We start from the raw sequence: 23,097 nt of genomic DNA on the forward strand, positions 1-23,097 counted from the left end.
CCCATTTCTGATTGTGATCCCCCGAAAAGATGAAAAATCAAAGACACGGCGATTCAGAGGCAAACGGGGGAAAAAAAGAAGTGAATATTTAAATAAAGATGAGAGAGAAAATGAGACGCCGTTTTCTCTCAAGGCTTTTTTGACTGGGTCTCTCCACTACTACGGTACACTCTACCACCACAAGGCTCAATGTGAAGATCCCGAACAAGGAATTCTTCTTCTTTCCATCACCATGCAAATGAGAGGGGCGCTGGCCATGGAATGAAAAATCAAAAAAGGAACAAGACAAAAAAGAAACTTAAGCAGGGTGGTGTGGTGCATGGTGGTGTGTCGGTGCGTGTAGAGAGAGAGGCCGGACCGTCTTAAGGCTCTTCCGTACCCAAAAGAAAAACAAGAAGGCGCTTTCTTCCTATTCTTTTTTTGATTGAATTCCCCCTTTTTTATTCTTCTCTCTTTCCACACACACACACACACAAAACAAAACCGAAAATTCCAAACTATACCAACAACCAACCCTATGTCTTCTCCTTTTTTCCCTCTTGATCCCGGCAACCCATTTGTCTTCTGGAGCCATTTGGTGGTCATTTGCTACACGGCAATGCAATCAATCCGATTCCATTCCACGACGAAACACAAAACCCTCAAAAGAAACTAAACAACCAAAAGCCTTCTACTTTTTTTTCTAGTCCCCCCCCTTTCTACTGAGCTACATATTATTCAAATTTTCCAGATGAATTTTCAATCGTTTTTTCTTACCCCTACCCTTGTCACCAATGGAAATGAAACAAATGGCCGCGCGCAAAAAAAGATGGAAACCGTGGACAGATATACTTTCGCGCCAATTATCTTTTACGTACCAGTTAACGACGTGATGATGATGATGGCGGCGGTCTGCTGGGAACAGCAGAGAGCTCCAAAAAAAGTTCCAATTTTTCACCCCAAAACGAAATGGAATATTCCTCAAGTTTAGCACTGTAGCACGTGTCGTCGATGCAATTGAGACACACTTTGCGATATGTTATCCAATTAAATCAGAGCGGACAGAGACCATGAAACAAACACACCAATTTCAAATGATCAGCACCAATGACACACTCAAATCACAAAATCACTGGGACAAAACCCGAAAAAATGGAGTAAAATAACCGGCTCTTTTCGTGTGGGCAGCACACAATTGAAAATGTAATGCCAAACTTGGATGCAAAATAATATCTTGCGAGTGATGGCAAAGAAAATTGCGGATTGATAACGAGGAGGGAAACGCACTGGAGAGAGAAAGATAAAAATCGACAGGACGACGGTTAACACACAACCTTTCGGCTCGACAGTCGACTCTCGTCTGAGTGGCGGGCTTCCCTTTCAAAGTATGGCAAAGCGCGCGCTACACGGGGACCCTCTGGTGGCTGTCGGAAGCTACACGGCCTTCTCTTCTTCTTTTCGGCGGGATGTATAGAACCGATCGGCCATTTTTATCCTCATTTAACAAGCATTATTAAAATGGGGCTAAGAGTAAACAAACAAAAAAAAGTATTATGTATTTTTTGTTAGATGATTGGGGATATAAAAAAAAGGAAAAGTACTACGATTACACTCCCAGATAGGACTCTAAACATATAACAAAAACATCTGGTTTTAAGCCGAATTAAAGCTTTAACGGTCAATTGGAGTTCACGAGGATCTTGTAATAGGATGAATTGCAGTCGGTTCAAATAGAGAAAAAACAACGAATTGCGTACTGGGTAGAAAAACAACCAGTACTATATTAAGTAATGCACCGTATAATATAATAATTCCACTAGTTGCTCTTATCCGTCAGAAATAAATGTATACTTCCGACTGGTCTTGATGTCGTTTAATACTAGCGATGTACATATAAATACGCAGCAGGGAAATGTGACTGGCGTGCCACTGCAACATCTCTGGCTGATTAGGTGTCTGGTGGCCCCATGACAAATGATCTCCAGCAATCTTTGCAGCTCAGTGAGTTACACCACCACCAAATAGAAGAAGAATGCAATCACTCGCTCCCCAACTGTATCTAACTCGAGTCTCTCTCTCTATCTCTTTCCCTTAAAGCTGTTTCTCTCCAAAAGTCGTTTGGAGATTAATGATGTACCAACAGCACAGGAACTGAGGGCAACAACAACAACAAAAAACAGCACCCATCCTAACAAGACGATGGCAACCGGGGGAAAGGAAGAATATAATACACTGATGCACGATGGCTGTAGCATGTCGAGTGGAGTTTTATCTCGTTGAAGAAAAAAAAAGAGATGAGAGCTCTAGACGACCAGCACAGGAAAATGAAAGCCAAAGACGAAGAAGATTTTTAACGAATATTTTCCCCCATCTCGTAATATAATGTCTCTCACACGCAAACGCATTCGGATTTTCTTCTTTCATTTGAATTTCTCTCCAGATTTTTCTCTTTATTGTGTGTTGGTGTTGTTTCCATTGCCTGGCGGATGCGCTGCACCTAAAGATCGGAGAAGTTACACCCAACCAGCCAGACAACAACGTGTAGAGGAAATTACCTTAAGCAGTTGGCTGGTTGGCAGCGTCGGTTTCATCCATCCGGAGGCACCGTGTTTGTTTCCTGGGCTGGTGAAAACAAGTTTCGCTTATAAATTCAGGACGTGCATAGTGCACAACTAACGAATATGACGTCACAAACGCTCGATATGTTTCTCCGCACTTTCGGCAACGCTTTTTTTGTATCCCACTCCGATTAAATTGGCTGAACAAAAAACTGGAGGGGGGGATTCTACTTCTCCGCCATCCAGCCGCGGCAGCCACCGTATCACGCAACGAATCGTTCCCTAGGAAGGAATTGTATTGACCTGTCACTTCCCTCCCTATCTATCTTTTCCCCCAAATCGAATGTAAAGAGCAGAGTATATACATAGATACGGGTGTGTGTGTGTGTGTGCGGAGGGAAAGAAAAACGTGTATGAATACGGAAGAAGTAGAAGAAGAAAATGCCGAGAATGTTGAAGGCGTCACGGTAGCTCCGAGAGTGCTGCACTCTCGAATCTCTCTATGGCGAATAAAAAGCATCGATCGATGAAAGTAGAAAAAGAAGAAGGGAAATCTCCATCATGTTTTTAGATTATTATTTCGACCTCATCGAATCTTTTCAAGTTATTCTAGCGCCGAGAAAACTCGTGATCTATAGCTGAGCTGCTGCTGCCTTTTATCGAAATAAGAAAAAGAGGCTCGGCGGATGATGGTGTGTATAGAAGCTGCAGAAAAGAGAGAGAGAGAGAGGGGGGTTGCTATTGAAATCGTGTCAATCAATCTGCTGCTGGTTGTTGAAATGTCGACTAGGGCCATCGCGGATGCATCCAGCTACTGCGCACATGGGCACATGTGTGGGTTGTGTTTATGCGGCGCATTTATAGAGCTAGTTAGATATATGTATGATGGGCTGATGACAGCTGAAAAATAAAAATAGGACAGCTCGAGAGAGACGGAGAACATTGGGAGCCTGCCTGTGGCAAAGGCCAACTAGAAAAGATCGTGTGTGTTGTCCCCCACCAGAAGCAGGATATGGCTGAGTCAAATGAAAGCCGATTTATTCTGTCTTCTTCTTTTTTTTTCATATCAAACTTCACATTTTGGGTTTTGGTGGCCGTCAAGAAAATCGAGACAAGAAATAAAGGAGAGAGAAAACCAACCCCATCGAGACCGGCTGCTTGACTGCTCCTTGACTTTTATAGGACAAGGAATTCGCCGGATGTCGAGTGCTTTTAAGATACCGATAAAAGACAAGTCAAGGAATACTTTGGCCTCCGCTACACACACAACTGCGTGGGTCCATGTTTGCTGCTCTTCTGGCCGGAATGAATGACGCTTCTTTGATGCATCTGTCTCACCCAGTATAGTCGCTTAAGAAAGAACTTGAGGAATGATGAAAGAAAACAACGCCCACCCCCAGTCCCTTCCATATCTACGTAACAAGTCCCGAGCCTATAAATGCCTGATAGTATATAGGCAGAACTAGAGCGTATATTACACCTACACATAAAGTGGCACCAGTTGGAAATGCGATTTGTTCCCAAGTGAAGGTCTTTGAACTGTATAATGCACACTGAATTCGAATCGAATGCAGTAGAAGCCGGCTGACATGTTGCACACAGTATAGCCTAAATCCAAGTGCCTTATCATATCAGATAATTGGCTCACATTTGATGCTGCATTGCCTCCGCCTTGTTAAAAGCCATGGAGAGAGAGTTGCAATCTCGCTCGCTTGATTGTAGCATGTGCACATTGCACACGGCCATCACCGCCTGTTGGCCGTTGCGTATATACAACCGAGTCAGCCGTGTGTCACTCAACGCACTTGTGTGACGGCAACTTGTGAAAAGGGAGAGCTCTAGCTCAAGTGTTGCGCTTTCCGCGTGAAACGAACCGTGACAAACCGGGCACGATAGACGATTCCGTCTCCGGCATATCTATCTTTCTTTCTCCCCTTCAAGGATGTGGAGATGAGAGAAATCTTTGAATCTTTTCAGATGGTTTTCTCGGTCTACATTTTCGTCGGGTCCCCCTTTTATTTCTTTTCCTCTTGGCTTGTTTTTCCCTTTTTTCTTCTTTTATTTGCTTTGTGGATATGGAATGCTTCAACTCTCGCGGTGGGAACCATGGCGACATTTTTCTTCAATATTTTGTTTCTCCCCCCTCTTTTGTTCGACGAATACTTCTCAGACTAGATCCTATTTACTCACTACTAAACTTACAAACAATCGGTCATGCGGCGGGGGAAATTGAATTCAATACTTGTGTTCGTGCCAGCAAGAGGGTGGTGGATGGATGATCGGCACCGCTTTGGAAAAGAAACAAAACCAACGCCGTAAAAATGTCTAACGGACGAAATGGGTTCGTGATCAAAGACGTTAGAAAATCGGGGTGGGTCAACCAATCTAACGTTCTAAAAAGCGTTATTTCGTCGAATTAGATGATTTCCGAAACAAACAAGAAGAAGAAGAAGAAAAGCAGCTGTGGCAACAGCAGTGGGGGCTCCGACACGCGATGTCGTATCCATTAAGCAGATTAATAACGTCTTGGAAGAAGAAAAAATAACACACACACGAAATAAGCCCTCACCGTCCGCGTCCCTCTTCGCCGACAAAATAAATAATCACTCGGAGAAAATGTGTCTGCGTTCATATTATGCGATTTGGGGATCAGATGCCACAGGTATAACAAAAGAAACCGGTCGTAGGGGTTGAGAGAGAAGGGGGGAAAAGAAACTCCCCACAAGAATACAAGGGGGGAGAGGTTGAAAATTGATAATTAAAAAGAACCCGCCCTTATGTAACACGAAGGATGACGTCGATTGGGATCATTACCGAAAGGCAAAGAAAAAACCTACGCCCCCCTTTAAAAAGACCCTATTTTTATACAGGTCAAATTGAATATCATCAGTCTGTATTATTATTATTAAAAAAAAAAAGAAATTTTTCCATTAAAGAAAGGAAGAGAATTAAATGTTCTACTTTCGATTTAAAAACAATTTCCCCGGAAATGAGTTTAGATCAAGTACATCTACAGAAACCACACACATTGCCATGACCATGGCAGTCCGGGGGCTGGGGCTGCTGGGTTCTGTGTAACTTGAAAGGGATACGCCAGATTTCCAGGGTCATCTTGCAGATATCAAAGAGAGAGAGACGGGGAGGGAGTTTAACATATTGAACAGGATCATTCATCATCGAAGATTCCGTTTTCAAGATGAACAGAGTCCAAAGCGCGCATAGCAGCAGATTTGAAATTTGTCGCTGCCGGACGACCAGCAGCAAAGTCATCGTTCACACATCACGCCGACTCCAAAACAGCAACAAGTCCCAGTTTAGTATACAAAAGTTCCTTGTGGTTGTTGTTGTTGTTACCAAAGTGATAGATGGAGGGCAACTAGCCAAAATGAATGGGGCCCGGAAAAATAAAAAAACAAAAATAATATGCGGTGCGGGAAAATAGAAGAGGACGATTTCGGTTAGACACCACCACCACCCCTTCAACAACAACAACAAAAAATTGTATACAAATATCACAGGAAAAAAAATAAAAAATAACACATCAGAACACATGTTACACACGCTAGTTCCAACCCACTCGATCTATCGCGGTCGTGTAACACGAAACACGCACCACCAACACAGGGGAGAAGGAAAAAAAAGAGTGTGTGTTGTGTGCACACATCATATAGTGGAACGTTTATAATCTCTCTTTCTCTTCAGCTTGTTGAATCGCTGTGACGGGCCTTGGCCAACAGGAAGATTTTGAAGGGAAAAAAAAGCTGGACGGGCGTCAGCATTAGATGTGACGTTTTGGAGAGGGGCACCCATCATCAAAAACTATCGTACACACCAAAGTCCACACGAGTTGGACGAAAAGGATGCATCTATTTTTAGAGGCCAGAAGAGAAAAAGGAACCAAAATGTGGGAGTTTTGGGACGAAACCCTTTTTTTTCTCTTTTTCTGTTGTTTGGAAAGACGAAACATAATTCATAGTCTCAAATATCAAAATGTCTCTTCTTGTCTTTCAAGAGACAAAACTCATTTTTAACTTTCCCCCCTCTTTTTTTTCTGCCGGTTGCAGGACGGCCAAACACATTTTTAAATACAAGAACTAACCTCTCTCTCTTTTTGGGTCGTCTGTTGAAACGTGGAAGAATATTCCTCATCTCATCCGTGCTGCTGTTTGCTAGAGATGTAAGCCCCGATATAAGGGCCGGTCTCTACCTATAGGCCTCCTACGGAGAGTCGTCCGACAGTGAAGAACAATAACGAGTTACGGTCGAATGGGGAATGCGCTTATAGCTTTCAGGTGAGAGACTGGAAAAGAATAGAGCCCTCCTCCTACTATACACAGAATGAAGCCGCTCTCCTTTTGTTTCAAATTCTCTAAAGGTAAACAATTCAAGTTCACCCGTTTCGTCACGAACGAGAGAAAGAAAAAGCCCCCTCTCTTTCCACCCCAAAGGAAAAATAAGGGCGAGACACACGTTCAACGCTCATACGGCAGCTATAGACAACATCCGAGTAGATTGATATTGATAGCCGATAAAGGGGGTCGCCCTCACCTTGGCTAGCTGGACTGTCAGGTGGATGTCGATTTCCACGGTGGAGCCCATATCTTGTAAAGGGAGGAAAACCAGGGAGGGATAGAAAAGAGTAATCGTGGCTTTTGCCCATGTCACACGAACGGTCACCAGAAAGGAACTCACAGCAGACATGCACCAACAACATGTGCATGTGGTATATAGGGTCACATCTCCTCCTGTGCTGCTCTGCTGATTTACTCTCTCTTATCCTCGAATCCATCATATTTCAAAAAAAAAGAAAAAGAATAAACTAGACAAATAATAAGGCGAGCACAAGGTACACATTCAACTGGTGCTAGATTGTGTTTTCAAATTTCAATAACCGGGAATCTCTTTAACAGTTTTCATTGTCGTTCCATTTTTTTCTTTAGAGTAGAAATTTGCTCACAAAAGAAAATGTGTCTGACAATAAGAACATTATTCCCTTCGAAAAAAATAAAAATCGTATTCCACCCCTTTCTTTACTTATTTCTTTCCCATGAGTGTTTCTTCTTTATTTCTTCGAAGGAAGAAGAAAAAACTGTCCATTCACGTCTTCCCTTTATATATTCCCCCCCTGACTGGCCCCGACTGCCGGAACGTCCGCATAGACGGCCGCAACAACAACACAAGCTAGGAACTAGGAACCATCTACCACGACGAGCAGCAGGAGCGGTAGGAACATCGGCGCGCCCACATCTCAACCCGAAAAATACAAAGTTCGGTTTCCTCATAAGCGGAAAAAAACCGTGGACAAGACTCACTTTTGTTGTATATTTAAAGCCCCGCAGAGAGATTTAGAGATCCATTCTTGTTGTGTTAGTGGCCTAGCATGGGCTCTCCATAGAGCAGGAGAGAGGCCAGGTAACATGTACCCACGAAAGACTAAAGCGCCCAACAGTAAACACAAAAGAAGAAAAAATACTAGGCTGTTGCTGGCCCTTTTTGAGAGTTGGGAAACAAACTCGGAAGAAGAAGAAAAAGAATACACCGTGAAGCCGGCGGAATAGGGGAAAAAGGCTGTACTCATTGCTGGAGCTCTGCACACCGTTTCCCCGTATAGTGTACTACACGCATGGACTCTTTAGCCTCTCTGCTGCTCAATTATTTGCATACAAGAATAGCGCCCTCTCTTCTCCCAGCATCTATACTTTTCTCGATCCTATTGTGTGCGCTGGGAGCCATTTGCTCGCTAGCCCGCGCACTAATGCCGTCTTTCAACAACGAATAACTTATTGGGGACTAACGAACCGTTTCGGATTAAGCGTGCCAACATATTCTTCTCTCCCCCCATTTTCTTGCCTATAAGACACTTCAAAACTTCCATCGTCATTTGTGGGGCCTATTTTGTATCTTCCTTATGGGGTACACACTGCAGCGCTCTTCCGCCTCGAGTCCTTTCCCTCTTTTGGCTAGATAAAATATTTATGGGCGGAATCGAATAGGCCAGCCCGGCCAAGAAAAGAGACGGACACAAGTAGAGAGAGAGAAGGAGAGAATAATAATAAAAAAAACGAGGCCCCATGCAACTTGCGCCCACAATGGATACAAGAAACGAACAACTCGGTGCCGTGTTGCGCCATGTTTTCCCTTGTCGAGCCCAACAATCTTCTTCTTCTTCTTTGAATAAATACAAAAAAAAAATAATTCTCTTTTGTAGTTGCTGTTTTCGTTATCAATTCGACGTGATCAACAGCGTCGCTCTTTCAAGCATAAAATATCGACTGGAACGGCATCTAATGAATAAAGAAATGAAGGGAAGAATCAAAATGGTAGGAAAATATGTAGAAAAAAAGCGTAAGAAAAGGATAACAACAAGAGTCGAATGTAAACATGACCGCGACCTTCGCTGCGAACGACGACCATTGACGGTCTTTTCAATCACTGACGCAAGAGTTCCTGATGAGGCTCTACTGGCAGCCATGCGATATCAATTCGACAGAGGCCCGTCTCGTTTCTTTTTTCCTTCAGAGTTCTCTGCATGTCCTGAGATCCGGACCGATGGCGGATAACAAATGTCTTTGACTCTTGTCACGATGTGAAACAGAATACCTGACCGTCTATCTGTTTTCTCCCTGTCCCATTGGGCAAAAGGTCGGCAGGCGTCCGAGACTACTGTTATTATTCCACTCATTCAAGCGCCCTAGCCCAGTGTCCAACAACAATCAATCCACACGAGAGACCTATAGGTAGGTCCGACATCTTCCATGGCCACCCCCCGTCGGCCATCCGGATGAAACAAAGAGACGGTCAACTCTCCCGTGAGCTTCTTCACGAGCTGCTAAAGAATAAGGAGAGCTCTTCTCTCTTTCTCTCCCCCAGAAAATACAATAGCAACCAAAAACATTTCAGGCGTGTGTGTGTGTGTGCTACAGGTCGCAGGTAACACAATCGCCAACACGGTCACGGCTGTTGAGAAAGGACGGACCCCGATCCTTATCTCACAACTCGCTTTGACGCTGATGGAGTGTGGCACTGCGACTGGTCAGTTGAGCAGTTATATTTTGTGACGCTGGCTCACATCATTCATGTTTCTTTTTCTCTTTTAGCTCTTCTTCTTCGCCTTTGTAGGGAGCCTACCCCAAAAAATCTCCAATCGTCTTTGTTAACGAATGGAATTAAGAAAAAAAAATCAAGAAGTTTGGGAAATAGCCGCCATTGAAATGCCGCTTCTAGGACATTATGAAAACGGCCTGCCTTTCTCTCGCTTATCGGCCCTAGGTATGTACAATGGAGCCAATCAGGGTGTTTTCTTCTCTCCCTCCCACTGCAAAAGGGATGTTTAAAAAAATTCCGACGCATTTCTATCCGCACATCAATGACGCGATTTGTTTGTTGTTCTTTTTTCCTCCTCCTCCTCGATAACGCGTGGGATTTTCGTGCAAAGCAGAGAGGGTCGACCACGTCGAATTATTAGTTGGCTGCGAACTCTGACGTCAATTTCCTCTCCATAGAAGGGAGTGCCCGAATCGGCACCGGGCTTCAGCCACATTAATGAACACATGTGGGTTGAATTTGTGTTCTTCTTTTTCCCTCATCAATTCGCCAAGGGGACCAAAAGGACTGCGCAATGCTCAACAACTAGGAACTGAAAGCCAAATCCATGTTATTAAGGTAAGAGTGGCCGTTGCCAAGACTACGACCACGGTCACGATACGAGGGCGAGCATCTGTAGCTTAGCGGGGGGACCCCTCATATTACATTAATGAAGCGGAAGAAGAAGAGGAGAGAGAGAGGTATACACCTGAAGCCGTACTTACGCCGAGGCCAGTTGATTATGCCGGTTTCCCCTCTCCACAATCGCTATTCTTGTTCCCGAAACTCTATGTACTCTGGTATGCTGATTGCTTTCTACGAGTAAGCGTAGGAGTAAGTCTAATCACGCGCACAGGTCTTCACTTATTACGAACTACTATCCAGTCTAGAATCTTCTCCACTGTAAACCTGCAATAATCCAAACCAACTGTCGGCATTCCCAAAAGCGGTAAAATTATATCAAACAGACAAATTACTTTGGAAGCTCATGGATCACCGTTTCAGTTTATGTGTTTCGTAATTGATCCAGTACATTCACCTTTTGGGGACATGAAACACACATTTTGATGAAGGGTACACATTAGTTTTAAAAAGGTTATTTTAATCAGGAAGGGAGAAAAATACAAACAATACTTTTAGCCGACGAGAAATTCCAAGTATTGTTCCAACATCCTCTTCTGGGTAGGCGGCAGCGGAACATTCCTGAATTGTCATACGTCATGTAAGTAAATTACGCTGCATGATCCACAAATAATGAGCCTCAATATACTTACAAAATGTGAAGCTGAAATCGAACGACAATGCGATAGATAGATGATTTGATTGCCCGTTTGAGACGATATTTCAGTTGGACATCTGTTGGAGAACTGGTAAAAGCTTCCGTTCGCTTGGTTATCGCGCCACTAGGTGGTCCGCGTTGTTCAACAGCCTAAAAAAGAAGAATTCGATACAAGAAATGAATTTACAATTTAAAAAATAAATAAATATGTAAAAAATAAAAAATCATACCGCCTGCAGGTCCAGAAGCATAGAAAGAATTTCAGGTAGATCTTTTTGAACTACTCCAAATTTATCTTCAACGAAAGAAGCCGCCACGAAATGTGAAAGTCCTGAATAAAAATGGCAGTAAGAGAAACTCGTCCATGAAATTTGCATCAGGAAAGATACCTTCAACAAGTAGAATGATCGGCTCAGCTTTAGCAAACGTTTGCCTTCTTTTAGCATCCGGGAGCTCTCCCCACAAAAAGTTAATGACGGGCTTCTTTTTAAGATTTTCTAGCGCCTACAAATTCAGACGGGCATTAATGAAGTTTTAGTAGCATGTTTTTAATTGAACCAACCTCCTGCATTTTAGACTGGATTTTGCATTGCAAAGTAGATGTGGGTGGAGAAGGTGAATCCGACACCTTAGATGGAGAGGTCAGAGCCATGCTGCGCATTCGTACGGGGCTACTAAACGTGTCATAAGGTGCTGGAGATTGTGGAGCGGGCATTTCTTTTTTCTCTGCCTTGGCAGTTTTGCTTTCACCTTTGAGCAGTGAAATGAAATGGAGACACTGAGGTTGAATCGCTGAAAATATGTTATTCCAGTTGTGGGGATGATTTCCTGGCTGGCTGACGGAGAAAATCACAGATCTCTGTTCTGGGCTATGCTCGGCCAAGATGCTCCAGTCTCTGCAAGCCCATAATCGAAGTAGAGCGGTATTCGAAGACAGAGACTCTTGAAGCAAAGGTGTCGTCTCATCAACCAGGCGAAGAAGAGGAAAAGAAATCGGCTGAAAATCAGATGTAAATGTTGAACGATGTCACAATGAAATTCATACAATAGATATGTCGTACCTTGATCTGATACAATTGAAAAAACAAATCAGAAAGTCTGATGGTAAAAACACAAGCCGATCCGATGAGTACGCATCGAAGTGCCAAAGAGATGTTTATCAATGTGACAAATGTATCCAGAGGTTCATCCATTGCAAGCCTCGTCACGGTGAGAATATAGGAGCGAACGAAGCCCCCAAAGAGCAAGTAAAGAAATATATACACAACGTATCTCTTGAAGGAAACACTCAAAGAGTTCTTGATGAGAGAAGAGATGCTGGACCTGACAGCTACTTTGATGTTTAGTTGGACGTGGGGTACCTTTACAATTCTTCTGTCAGAAAAGAAGTAGTCCCCAGCTTCACATAAGCCAAGCCAGCACCCAAAGAATACACCAAACAAATGGGGTTCATTGAGGCACCACTCTTGTCTGAGAATTAAAGTTGTCAGTCAAAATTTATTATTTTAAGTTCACTTTTTTTTGTTTTTTACCTTTCAGAACATTGGGTACTCAATGATCCCAGGAAAGGAAGAGCCATTGCAAAATATGAATTCATGAGAACTCCAGTAATGTTGAAGTACCAAGCAAGGAGAAGAAGAAAAGACGGGCTTGATAACTGTTTCAGAACAGCCCATCGTGTGGAAAAGACCAAAGGTTCAGCTGTTATATGTAACAAAGAGACGAATCAACAATCAAGAAACAATTAATAGTATTAAATGTGTGTGAATATACCTCTGTAGCATTTAAGATGAGTGAAAGTAAATCCACAGATACAAAGTGGAATCATAAGGAGACTGAAAATGGAGCCATAGTGCAGGAACAACGAAAAAGAGTTCGACAACCCTTGGTATCCACTAAACAGTAACTTCAGTCCAAGAACTAGAGGCACTTGTAAAACAGTGGTCCATACTGCTGATGCTATTGCTCTAGCTAATAACTAAAAACCACATGTGTAAAGTTAAGAAATGCTGTTAATTTCACACTAAACAGAGACGAAATATTTACGACAATAGTTTGACACCAATAAAAAAAAAGTAAAAGCTTTACCTGTTCGTGAAACCAGGATCTCATGGTAATTTTGTTAAACTTTACAGGATACTTTTCATTCAACCTTTGGTAATTATTAACAAATATACACGTGCACGTGTAAACAAAACTCGTCGATCTACTCTTTAATTCTTTATTCTGTTCTTTGAGAACATTCAGTAGACGAATCGAAATTTTCAAATGTTAGAAGGTTGCCAAGTCTCGTGTTGGACATTGGAAAAATACCGGAAATGGCGCAAAATATTTTTAGTTTTGAATGACGAAAAGACAAACTTAATTTTCTATTTGTATTTTATTTTTTAGACCTTTTTAAACACATTGGTTCGTCAAAACATTTTACATTGTATTTACATGCAGTGTAGTAACATATTATTATCTGAATATCTGAATCCTGTTTACTTTCTGCCAGGAAAAACCAGTGATCAACTTTTTTTTACTTGATATCAATTTTTGACTTAAATATAGAGAGCTAGGAATTCGTAAAAAGAGAGAGCTATGAATTCGAAATTAAAAGATTACCAAAAACATTCACCAAAAGAATTCAATAAAAAATATGAATGACTATGTGTCATTTATCGAAATCTTTACATCAGCAGGGAATCATACTTTTCCAAAGGATGAAGACCGCACTTGGCAACAAACATTTGATCGTACTGTAACAAAAAATATTGAAAGGAATTTGATGAAAAGATTTATAAAAAAATTAATTATTTTGTTTTTAAAGTGTACTTACTTGGCGGATCCACTTATTTGACACCCACTTACTGCCATGTAAAACAGGGCAAGCGCCATGACGCTATGGAAATAATACAAAAAAGGAATAAGATTTTGTGCTGGATAAAATTCAAACATTTAGTTGTATACCGTGGTCAAGTCAGGTTCGCCACTCTTGTATAAATTCCACCAGAAAGCGGCCGAGCCCTTTCTTGGCCAACAAGTGACGCCAGCTCTGGGAAACACAGTCGCACCTCCGGCTTCCACATCCGACAGCTGCAGGTTTTCAAAACAAGTCTCACAATTCCGTTTTACAGAGCCGTAACAACCCATACAGTTCACAACTTACGTAGACCATCAAGGTGGCAATTCGGTCTCCAACATACAAATTCCAAGGGTCCTGATCTTCCGGCCTGACATCCGGGTGAATGACATTGTCGGTGTGTGTCTTATACAAGCCACCAATGCCGTAATTAGCAATCTAAGAAAAAGTCCCGTTTTTCTTCACGATTTTCGATCGACCTGACCTTTAATTTAAAAAAAAAGAAAAAGAATTACCTGGAAATATTCGGAAGCCGTTTCAGGGCCGTAGATGAGTCCCGTGGCTAATTCCATTCGGTGTCGAATAGCTGGAAGTGAAGCATTCTCGTGTTCTTGAAGCCAAGCACTGTCATGAGAAAATGGTGATGTCATTTCATCCAAAATTATGATTGCGCATAAATTACTTTTTGCTGGTGCGGATCATGCTGCGAACGAATTTCCCTTCTCCTCCTCGGTGCAAAGAAGTGGCCAGCTATATAAAACGAAGGTACTCAAATTTGTTAAAAAAATCCGAAAATGTCGTATAATATAAAATTAGAAAATCTCAGACCTTGGGCTCTCCAAGTTGTCGTAGGATCTCCGTTTGGCGTTCGGTTATTAAATCGTGAAGTACGACAATCATCGGGTCTAGAGATTGCTCTTCAACTTTGATTGGTTGAAGCAGCAGAGCTGGATGGCCTCTAGTCACCAAACGGCATCGTAAACCGGCCTCAATATTCGCCGACTGTCGCACGGCAGGAAATGGAAAGGGTGATATAAAAGAAAAGTGGAATATTATACGTTAGTCATTTCGTTTTATGATTAAAAAAGATATTGCAAAAACTTTTTACGAACTCGGAGTTTTTCTCCTCGGCAGAGTCTTTCGTAATGTTCGTTTTCCTCATCTTCTGACCTGAAAATAGAAAAAGTTTGAAACAGGTTATGGAAATTATCTCTAATAAATAGTAATGTAAGTAGGAGAAAGCAGTTTAGTAGCTTACTGATGTTGGTACAGCTTGGGAGTGAATTGCTGTTCAGCCAAACTGTCGTACTTTTCACTGGTGCCCGAGCGAAATTGTCTATCTACTGGATGACTATTGGTTTGCCAATTGACGCCGCGAGGTCCTTGTCGTTCCAGGACGTCATCGTGCTAACAAAAATTAAACATCGCCCAACGAAATGTTATGTTATCAGAAAGAAAAACCCCGTTCTAAACGAAGCATCATTGCTCATACCACACGACTGGCAAACTCCACGAAATGTTTGACCTCATTGCGGAAAGTTTCTAGCTCTGAACCGTAGTTATCTCCCTTCCGTGCGAATTGGCCTAAGGCTGCTTCAGCCCATTGTAAAGCTGTGTCGTAATATCCATCGGCAAAAGCGTGTTGCGCCATGAAAAGACAATCGCGGCCGCTCAAATCTCTCCGGCTTTGAAAGACTACACGATACGTAACCAGAAAAACAACATGTTTTATAAGAAAAATTTTTCAGCCAAAAAAAACTTGAATTCAAACAGCAAGGTTCTCAATTTAGAAATCAGGGAAATCGGTAGATTGAACGATCACGACAAAAAATTATTATTAAAAAAAAAAAAAAAACCAACAAAAAATAGAAAGTGAAAAAGGAAACCTTGTCCTTTAGAATGATCCACTCCATTGTAGTGGCCATCGGCCAGATCGGTCACGTTTAGCTGGTAAGTGTCCTGAAGGCGAACGAGAGCAATCGCCGCACCGTGCAGATCCTCAGAATTCGGGAAAACGGACGTTTCACGCAAGACTAGAACGTGATTCAAGGCATCTGCACACATCCAAATAACATTACAATCTTGTGTGTGTATTGACGTACTTTGTAACAACACCAATCTCATCTGTTTGGGAAAACCAGCAGACACTTGGCTTAAGAATAAGACCAACAGAGAGGAAAGAGCCCACAATAAGATTTCATTGTGTGCGCACTAAAAAGTGATGCGGCGTCGTAAAAAAAAATAGGGATAATCTCCATTATTATTAAGGACTTCACGGCAACACGACCGCAAATTGTTACTTTGGAATCACTCTGTTACGTATATAAACCAACAGCTGACTCGTCTCGTACGATTTCATTTAAGACAAACACACGTACTGTTCCCCGATCGCAATCATATAACTTGTTATCTCTCTCTCTCAAGTGAATGTCCCAGTGTACCAAGAGGAACCAGCTGTTGAACAAGGTCAAGTCCCCGCTATCTATTCAACTTAGTAAACATGTGCTGCGCTGGACAAATTTCAAATCACAAATTACCATCCTCAATTTTTTGAGTGTCGAGGTCTACTCGTCAGCAAAATTTTGAGGATTCATAAAAATGTTTAACAGCGGCCCCCTAACACAACACCATATAGATGATGCAGCGTGTAACTAGTTCACGCAACAAGTTGACCTACTCGTGACCAACACATCACTTTTTTTTTTGGCCGCTTGTGAAATGTATAGAGGGAGGCCGTAGGGAACAATTTTCCGCCGTCGAGTTCGTTAGTTAATAGCCCGTGTCCCTCCTCTGTCAAGTCAAATATACGCAGCAACATCGTACCCGTACCGCTATGAAAATCTAACGGCTTCTTAACACCTCAAAAGAGGGAACGAGTTCAACCACCGTAAAGCCTTTGTGATTTATGTCTTTGTCAACCCAAAAAAATGTAGTGGCAAATGATAAACAAAACACTCACTGCGGCTGGAGTTGGATTCGGCTTCGAGGACCCGCTCCACCACGTCCCAGTCGATGGTGAGGCGTTTCAACTAAAGACCCCACACAAAAAAACAAAATCGAATAAGTACAAAAGAGAAAACTACACACACATAATGACTTGTTTAAATAGATAAAGTACAGTACCAAGTGGTAAGCGTCGACAGGATTGGCAACCAGCTTTGAAGAACTGAGATCTCCACTCATCACTTGCCGATATGTGGTGACGTAACTATGAGAAAGTGAAAAGGATCATAAAGTAAGTCGCATTGCCTGCAGGACGGCGGCGAAAAAGTCGTCAGGACTTTCTATTTTTTCTTCTCTCCTTAACTAACAAGGTGAAGCCTAATATTCGTTTTAATTGTATAGGCCTGCGCTTATCAATGGAAAGCAACGGGACAATTATACTGGCCTTGAGAGAAATCTTTTTAATTTACTTTCCCAAAAAAAAAAACGAGTGTTCCGATCATTACCGGTTAATAGGCTGCTGTTTGCCGTACTGGAACTGATAAAGTTGAGCAACAAAGGAGCAATCAAGATAAAAAGAATTGCACAAAAACAACCTGTTATTGTTATATACGAAATGAATCGCCCCAAATGAACCACATTCCGGTATTATTAAGGTGCTGGTAGATGCACTCCCATTAAGGTTTTTCTTTCTTCTTCCTTTTTTTCTGGGGCACTTTCATTGGGTATTACGGTATATGTGCTAGATGTAACATGCGACCGCTATATCGCAGACATGGAATATATAGAATCTAGGTAGTATTATTCGAATTGAGCGCAATGTTTTTTCGGCGTCCTCAAAAGTATCTCTCCCCGAAAGATGGAACCCACGTTTTACATGACTTTTTGTTTACATGTATCACAAAATGTTAGCAACATTTTTAGCGGGACTTACTTTTGAATGATGGAGATACGCTGTTTGGCATCGATCAAAAATGAATCGAGCATGTTGACAATGGCATTTTCTTGAGAGACTAGAGCTTCCATTTTGGAGACTGAGGAGAAGATATCGTCAATTTCCGGTTTCTCTACGACTATGTTGGACGCAGGGATTGCCCCGACACACCCAAACACAAACAACCAAATGGCAATCACAGGTGGCTTCATGTTGATTTTCAATCGCTGAAGGGAACAATTGAAGTCGTTCTTTAACTATGTTAGATATACGTGATTGGAGCACTTTCGTGTAAGAACAGCGCTTACCTCAACAGCTTTAACAGTGGCTTGAGGGAGAGAGAGCGACCAGCTAACGATATACGTCTTGCGAGCTGGAAGGTGGGACAAAGACTGAGCGGTGAATGTTGGAGAAGCTCACATTATTATTCTGCGGGCTCGGAGCTACAGACACCATTCAGGCACGTACGCACGGTACCTTTCACCAACAATAGCAATGCATCGGTTCCTAGTTCTCTTATTCGTATATATTCTTCATCGTGAGTAAGTTGCTGAACGGCTTCGTCATCGGATCCGAAGGTTTTGTTTTTGCCCCAAATGTCAAATGAAGGATTAGGGTGCAGCGGTAGCAGAAATACTGCCAAACTCAGTTGCTTGCTCTCCTTTTCTTATTTAACAGTTCAGTTCCTCGACCGCTAAAAGAGAGAGAAACAAAAAAGCCAGTGAAAGAAGGAACTTTCTCCGGTTATATGTAGGATCTGGTTAACCAGTTTTGTGCGCGATGACGAAAGAGTATGTCATTTTTCCGATACGACAGCTTTCGATTCTTTATATCCCGATTTGATTTCGAATGGGGATAACACCTTCGCCCCCAGTCTTTTCTTTATGGACTAGATGTGGCTAAACAGATCATCACTTACGAGCTTCCCGAGCTCCACTGTGTTATTATTATTATCTTTCACGATGATGGTAAGTAGATTGACTTACCCCTAATATCATTCATGACCGACTCCCGATGCAATCAGCCGAATCCAAAAACTGGGACGAAAGAAGTAGAAATAAGCACGCGCATACGGAAAATCCATACTAAAGTCTGGGCTACGCTCGAGCTTTATTCAAAGCTTGACAAATTGATATTACATCATTTCGGGAAATTATTGGTAAATTGTTTGTTTTTTGAGTTCATACCTCAAAGCGGGGATGAGTAAGAACACTTCGTCGCGCGCTCAGTTTCCTTTTTATCTTTTTTTCTACTTAGAATTTTCAAGGTTCTTTCCTAAACATTTATTTTATTTTTAAGAAATTTGTTTAAAGCTTTGTTCAAAGAATAATTACTTAAGCCTCCAGAAAAGCTCTAGTTTGGCCTATAGGTTTGATGGCGATCCGTTAAGGTTTTCCCCCGGTAATAGCAAATTGTTCCGAATTAAATTTTCCTAATTCAGGATAATCCACACACGCAGGTGCTACAAAAAACCACCTATAGCCTTCCCGTTTTACCTCCGTTTTAAGTCTCTCACACTGTGATTGTAGCAATTTGCGCCACAAGTGACTTTTCTATAGAAGTCCCAGAGGGTTGATGTCATAAACTTCCCGAGAATATGTTTTTCTCGGCGTCGTTCTGGTTCCAAAGAACCGCAAAATATTGTTTCGCGGGCCGATGACAGTCATGACACTCTGGCTTTCCCATGCTCTTTCCCTCATTACTTTTCTTATTTATGAAAATAACCTTCGCCCAAAGTATTAGTTTCACGATGAAAGCCCAAATTTGTCGTCCGATTCTTTTTCAGCTTCACCTCACTTTGCGTTAGTTAACCCATAAAAAGTTGAATCGGTCGACATAATCGCGTTCTTCTTCGTTAAATTCGTGCAAATTTATATAATTCTCCAAACAGGAAAAAAGGCCACTGACTTTTAGAGCGTAGTGAGACTTTTAGCCCAGAAAAAACACTGGTTCGTGATTTACAGCGCAGAAAATAGGAATTATAAACCTTGGCAAATGTTCAAGTGAAAAAAAAAAACTGGATGTTAAATAGAAAGTATCTTCTTTGTCTACGCGGGCCCTTAGACATGGAAAAGTCATGAAAACTATCAAGTCAACTCGCAACTTGAGCGTAATAATGGTTAATTAAAAAAGAGCCAGTCTTCCGTGATTAAATATTCCGAATATTAAAACAACATTTTCCATTCTTACCAACTAGAGATTCCATGGGGGGGGGGGGGATAGCGTTTCGTTTCTCTGTATTTCTGTGACCGATAACAGTGATTAATGATACCCGAGGCCGATTGTTCATGTTTTTGTTATTTACCCAAGGTACTTGAGTTATTATCAATGTGGAGAAAGACCAGTCGTTTCTATCGATTGTCCATGGTAGATGCTCATGATAAAAGTCTGATACTACTGCGCAAAAGTAGGACATAGCCCAAGGGATTGCAGAAAGCATCCGACGAATACAAAACACGTTGTTTTTTTTAATAACACGCTACAGACCAAAATAAGCTCTCGATGGAAACTCGTTTAGAGATAGTAAGAATCCTTTCTCCAAAACGCCGTGGTGAAAGTGAGAGGAGAGCGATTCGGATGTCGCGTGCCCATAACACAATCAGTTACACAGCAGAGGAGAATGTTAATATTTCCTTACTTGGACGATGACTCGGATCATCGAAAAAGCACTCAACTCGACGGGAAAACAAAACTTCGTTTAAATGTGTAATCACACACAGAACGAACAGTTATGGCTACGACATGAACAAAGAAAAGCTAGAAAATGTACACCAAACAAAGTAACATTTTTTTACACGCTAAATTATTATCAGTGAGGCTCAAGCCAACAAATAAATCGGAATGTGACTTCTCTAATTTTCCTTTTTGATGCGCTGTGTCGTCATCCGATAGATGATGGAGTCACGACCAGGATCGAGTGTGCAAATAAACACTGAAAAATTAAAGGGATAATGTTATGGCAGATTGCAAAAATCGAACTCAGATTAATCAATTACCAGCGGTGGAAATAAGAGCAGCAATCAAGAAAACGGATGTCCATAAAAGGATATTAAAAATGGATGAGTAATCCGATCCATAGCGTTTAGATAAATTCAACTTCCAATACAGTTCCTGAAAGAAGGAGGATAAAGTTATTTTAACCCTCGACTATTATTTGAAAATAAAATTTTAAAAAATCATACGCTATTTGCTTTGGCATTCGAAGTCGTAGACCTCTTTTCTCGAAGGCGAAGTCTTTCAATGGTTATGGCAGTTAGGATAAACTATAAAAAGACAAAAATTGTTACACACAAATTTTTCGAATTCAAATATAACTGTGTCATACTCGATCGCCATAAGTGTTTTCTAGTGCATCTTGAAGCTCGCCGAGAGCAGATTTCAAAATAGTAACTGCTTCCAAAGCTTGCTCAGAGTCTTGACCATAGACACTGATGATATCATCCAAACCATTAAGGCGGATCCAAACAGTCTTGAAGACGGATTTTGCCAATACCTTTTGAAAATAATGTATTGTGTGTAAAAACCTCTCACTATTTTTTAACTAATGAAAATACCTTATGTTTTAAATCCATCAAAACATCAATATCTTTAAGAAACTGCAAGACAGCAACATCCTTTTTGTTGAGCTTTTGAAGTGCCAAAATCTTCTGGGTTTCACCAGAATATAAGTCATTTTCGTCAAATACAACTTGGCCTAGAATAGAAGTGAAATCATCCTTCACTTGATCAAGAGTAGAGGTGATCTCTAGTGGGTATCTGGGTTCACTCAACTGGAGACTTTGCACACCCTCAACAACAACAGCAACTGAAACTTCTGGGTAATTAAATGGATTCAAGACTGTAAGTCCATTCCACGAGTCACCCTGAAAACAGCAAATAATGGTATTGCTTCAAACTGATTTCATCATAGATACATCAAGTTGCAATATCACTCCTTCGTTTGGAACCAAACATATAGTTCCTAATCTACAAAGTTATAAATGAATGAAAGAACTTACAAAAGGTGTTGTGTGCCCCATTGCAGTGGAAATAATTTTTGGCAATTCACTTGTATTCAGCTGTTCATCTCCCCTAAAGTTGACTCCATTAGGGCTGTGCAAGATGCTGAACTCTCCATTTCCCAGGACTGCATTGCAACAAAACACTTCAAAAGCTGTAGTTTTCAATCGCTAGAAAATAATTACCTGAGGTTAATAGACAAAATACGCCGACAATTGATGCCACTTTCATCTTGCCTTCTTGTCTGGTCAACAGCAGCTGCAATTGCCTTTAGAAAAAGTTTGACAGTCTCGAGTCTCGTGACAGCTAAAGTCAGGTGATGTGTTCGTGGTTCATGATTTAGTCCCTAGATGACGTTTTCATTGCAGCCTACAATTTTTTTTTAAAACGTTGTGCTGCTGACAGCGTGATTCGAATCATATTTCATTTTCAAATTGTTGCTCTTCTTCTTTTCTGAATTCGTTAAATTTCTTAAAAAATGGTTGTATTATCTTCATTTCCTCCGCCTACCGAAGGAATCAAATTAGTTCAGCCTAATACTGGAGCTTTCATCAACACCAGAGACTTGGGCCAAGGAACATTATATATTGCAGAAAGGTTAATTTATATTTATATTCTATTTAAGTTTTCGATTACAAGAGTCACGGAAAAATAATTTTACCTATTCCAAACCATTTAGTCGTGTATCATGGGTTAGTGCCACATCTGGCCAGGGATTTTCGCTGGAATACCCCCACATATCGTTACATGCTGTTTCAAAAGATCCTTCTGCATTTCCACAGGAATGCTTGTACTTGATGTTGGATTCAAGGCTTGATGAACCCGGTAATACCCAATTCTATATTTATGTTTAAAATATCATTTGAGAAAATGTTATGTGAGATGTGTTCATGTTTCCAGGTTTGTCTGATTAAAGTTATATTTTTAAGATGAAGCTTTAGATAATCAAGATTCTGAGGATGAGGAATCTGAAACTGATATGTCTGAAGTAAGGTTTATTCCAGAAGATCGGGGACTTCTTGATGCCATGTACCATGCCATGACAATATGTCAAACACTCCATCCTGATCCTAATGATTCAATTTCAGATGGTAATATTTGACAAAAGGCAAAAGTTTTGCAGATTATTGTATTAACTTTTTTTTTTATTTAGAAGGAGATTTTGAAGATACTGAGGAAGGAGAATATTGCCTTGATGGAGCAGAAACAGCTGAAAATGGTAAATCTGATATAATTTCATTTAATTGATATCCGACAAATATTTATTGTTTTTCTCAATGTGCACCTCAATTGTTCGTAAGATCATGATAATGGTGAGGCGGAGAACATGGAGTCAGACATGGGTCAGTTTGAAGATGCCGATCCTGAACATTAACCGCACATATTTCCCTTATTCACGCTTTACTTACTATTGCTTTCTTTGAAATTTTAAATAATAAAACTTCAAAGCATAGGAGATAATTAATGTAAAACAATT

General features: G+C 41.2%; 4 protein-coding genes and 1 long non-coding RNA gene across 10 annotated transcripts in view; 1 reads left to right on the top strand and 4 right to left on the bottom strand.

Moving 5' to 3' along the window:
* Positions 1-1,355, bottom strand: part of LOC124201684 — a 90,904-nt gene extending 89,549 nt beyond the window's left edge. For both annotated transcript variants that reach the window (XR_006877635.1, XR_006877634.1), the window contains exon 1: positions 858-1,355. This is a non-coding gene — a long non-coding RNA (uncharacterized LOC124201684). The remainder of the gene's footprint in view (positions 1-857) is intronic.
* A 9,251-nt stretch (positions 1,356-10,606) lies between these two features.
* On the bottom strand, positions 10,607-13,160 carry LOC124201700 (nucleoporin NDC1-like). Of its 2 annotated transcripts, XM_046597891.1 has the most exons (10): positions 12,988-13,160; positions 12,673-12,877; positions 12,432-12,600; positions 11,961-12,369; positions 11,462-11,896; positions 11,289-11,403; positions 11,130-11,230; positions 10,895-11,049; positions 10,755-10,823; positions 10,607-10,659 (listed from the first exon to the last, which is right to left on the bottom strand). In XM_046597891.1, exons 1-9 carry the CDS (start codon positions 13,009-13,011, stop codon positions 10,757-10,759), a joined length of 1,680 nt encoding a protein of 559 aa, XP_046453847.1. In that variant the 5' UTR covers positions 13,012-13,160; the 3' UTR covers positions 10,607-10,659; positions 10,755-10,756. The 2 variants fall into 2 exon arrangements, with proteins under 2 accessions (XP_046453847.1, XP_046453838.1); XM_046597882.1 differs by having other exon boundaries at positions 10,607-10,823.
* Positions 13,161-13,260: 100 nt separating this feature from the next.
* On the bottom strand, positions 13,261-18,113 carry LOC124201692 (prolyl 4-hydroxylase subunit alpha-2-like). 2 transcript variants are annotated; one of them, XM_046597869.1, is made up of 15 exons: positions 17,930-18,113; positions 17,622-17,848; positions 16,868-16,952; positions 16,704-16,773; positions 15,631-15,798; positions 15,237-15,439; positions 15,003-15,151; positions 14,857-14,914; positions 14,573-14,746; positions 14,427-14,494; positions 14,260-14,368; positions 14,051-14,182; positions 13,852-13,977; positions 13,721-13,783; positions 13,261-13,640 (listed from the first exon to the last, which is right to left on the bottom strand). In XM_046597869.1, exons 2-15 carry the CDS (start codon positions 17,831-17,833, stop codon positions 13,572-13,574), a joined length of 1,686 nt encoding a protein of 561 aa, XP_046453825.1. In that variant the 5' UTR covers positions 17,834-17,848; positions 17,930-18,113; the 3' UTR covers positions 13,261-13,571. The 2 variants fall into 2 exon arrangements, with proteins under 2 accessions (XP_046453825.1, XP_046453814.1); XM_046597858.1 differs by having other exon boundaries at positions 17,622-18,023.
* Positions 18,114-20,314: 2,201 nt separating this feature from the next.
* Positions 20,315-21,948, bottom strand: LOC124201724 (renin receptor-like). The gene is made up of 7 exons (XM_046597913.1): positions 21,806-21,948; positions 21,620-21,747; positions 21,176-21,484; positions 20,947-21,114; positions 20,804-20,884; positions 20,618-20,732; positions 20,315-20,553 (listed from the first exon to the last, which is right to left on the bottom strand). The coding sequence occupies exons 1-7, from the start codon at positions 21,849-21,851 to the stop codon at positions 20,474-20,476; spliced, it is 927 nt and encodes a 308-aa protein (XP_046453869.1). The 5' UTR covers positions 21,852-21,948; the 3' UTR covers positions 20,315-20,473.
* LOC124201729 (methylosome subunit pICln-like) lies at positions 21,912-23,092 on the top strand. 3 transcript variants are annotated; one of them, XM_046597925.1, is made up of 5 exons: positions 21,912-22,217; positions 22,300-22,445; positions 22,550-22,711; positions 22,774-22,839; positions 22,922-23,092. In XM_046597925.1, exons 1-5 carry the CDS (start codon positions 22,099-22,101, stop codon positions 22,993-22,995), a joined length of 567 nt encoding a protein of 188 aa, XP_046453881.1. In that variant the 5' UTR covers positions 21,912-22,098; the 3' UTR covers positions 22,996-23,092. The 3 variants fall into 3 exon arrangements, with proteins under 3 accessions (XP_046453881.1, XP_046453886.1, XP_046453895.1); XM_046597930.1 differs by having other exon boundaries at positions 21,963-22,217; positions 22,777-22,839; XM_046597939.1 differs by having other exon boundaries at positions 21,963-22,217; positions 22,556-22,711.
* The last annotated feature ends 5 nt before the right edge of the window (positions 23,093-23,097 follow it).

The sequence above is a fragment of the Daphnia pulex genome, chromosome 2 (assembly GCF_021134715.1).
Source record: "Daphnia pulex isolate KAP4 chromosome 2, ASM2113471v1".
Taxonomy (NCBI): domain Eukaryota; kingdom Metazoa; phylum Arthropoda; class Branchiopoda; order Diplostraca; family Daphniidae; genus Daphnia; species Daphnia pulex.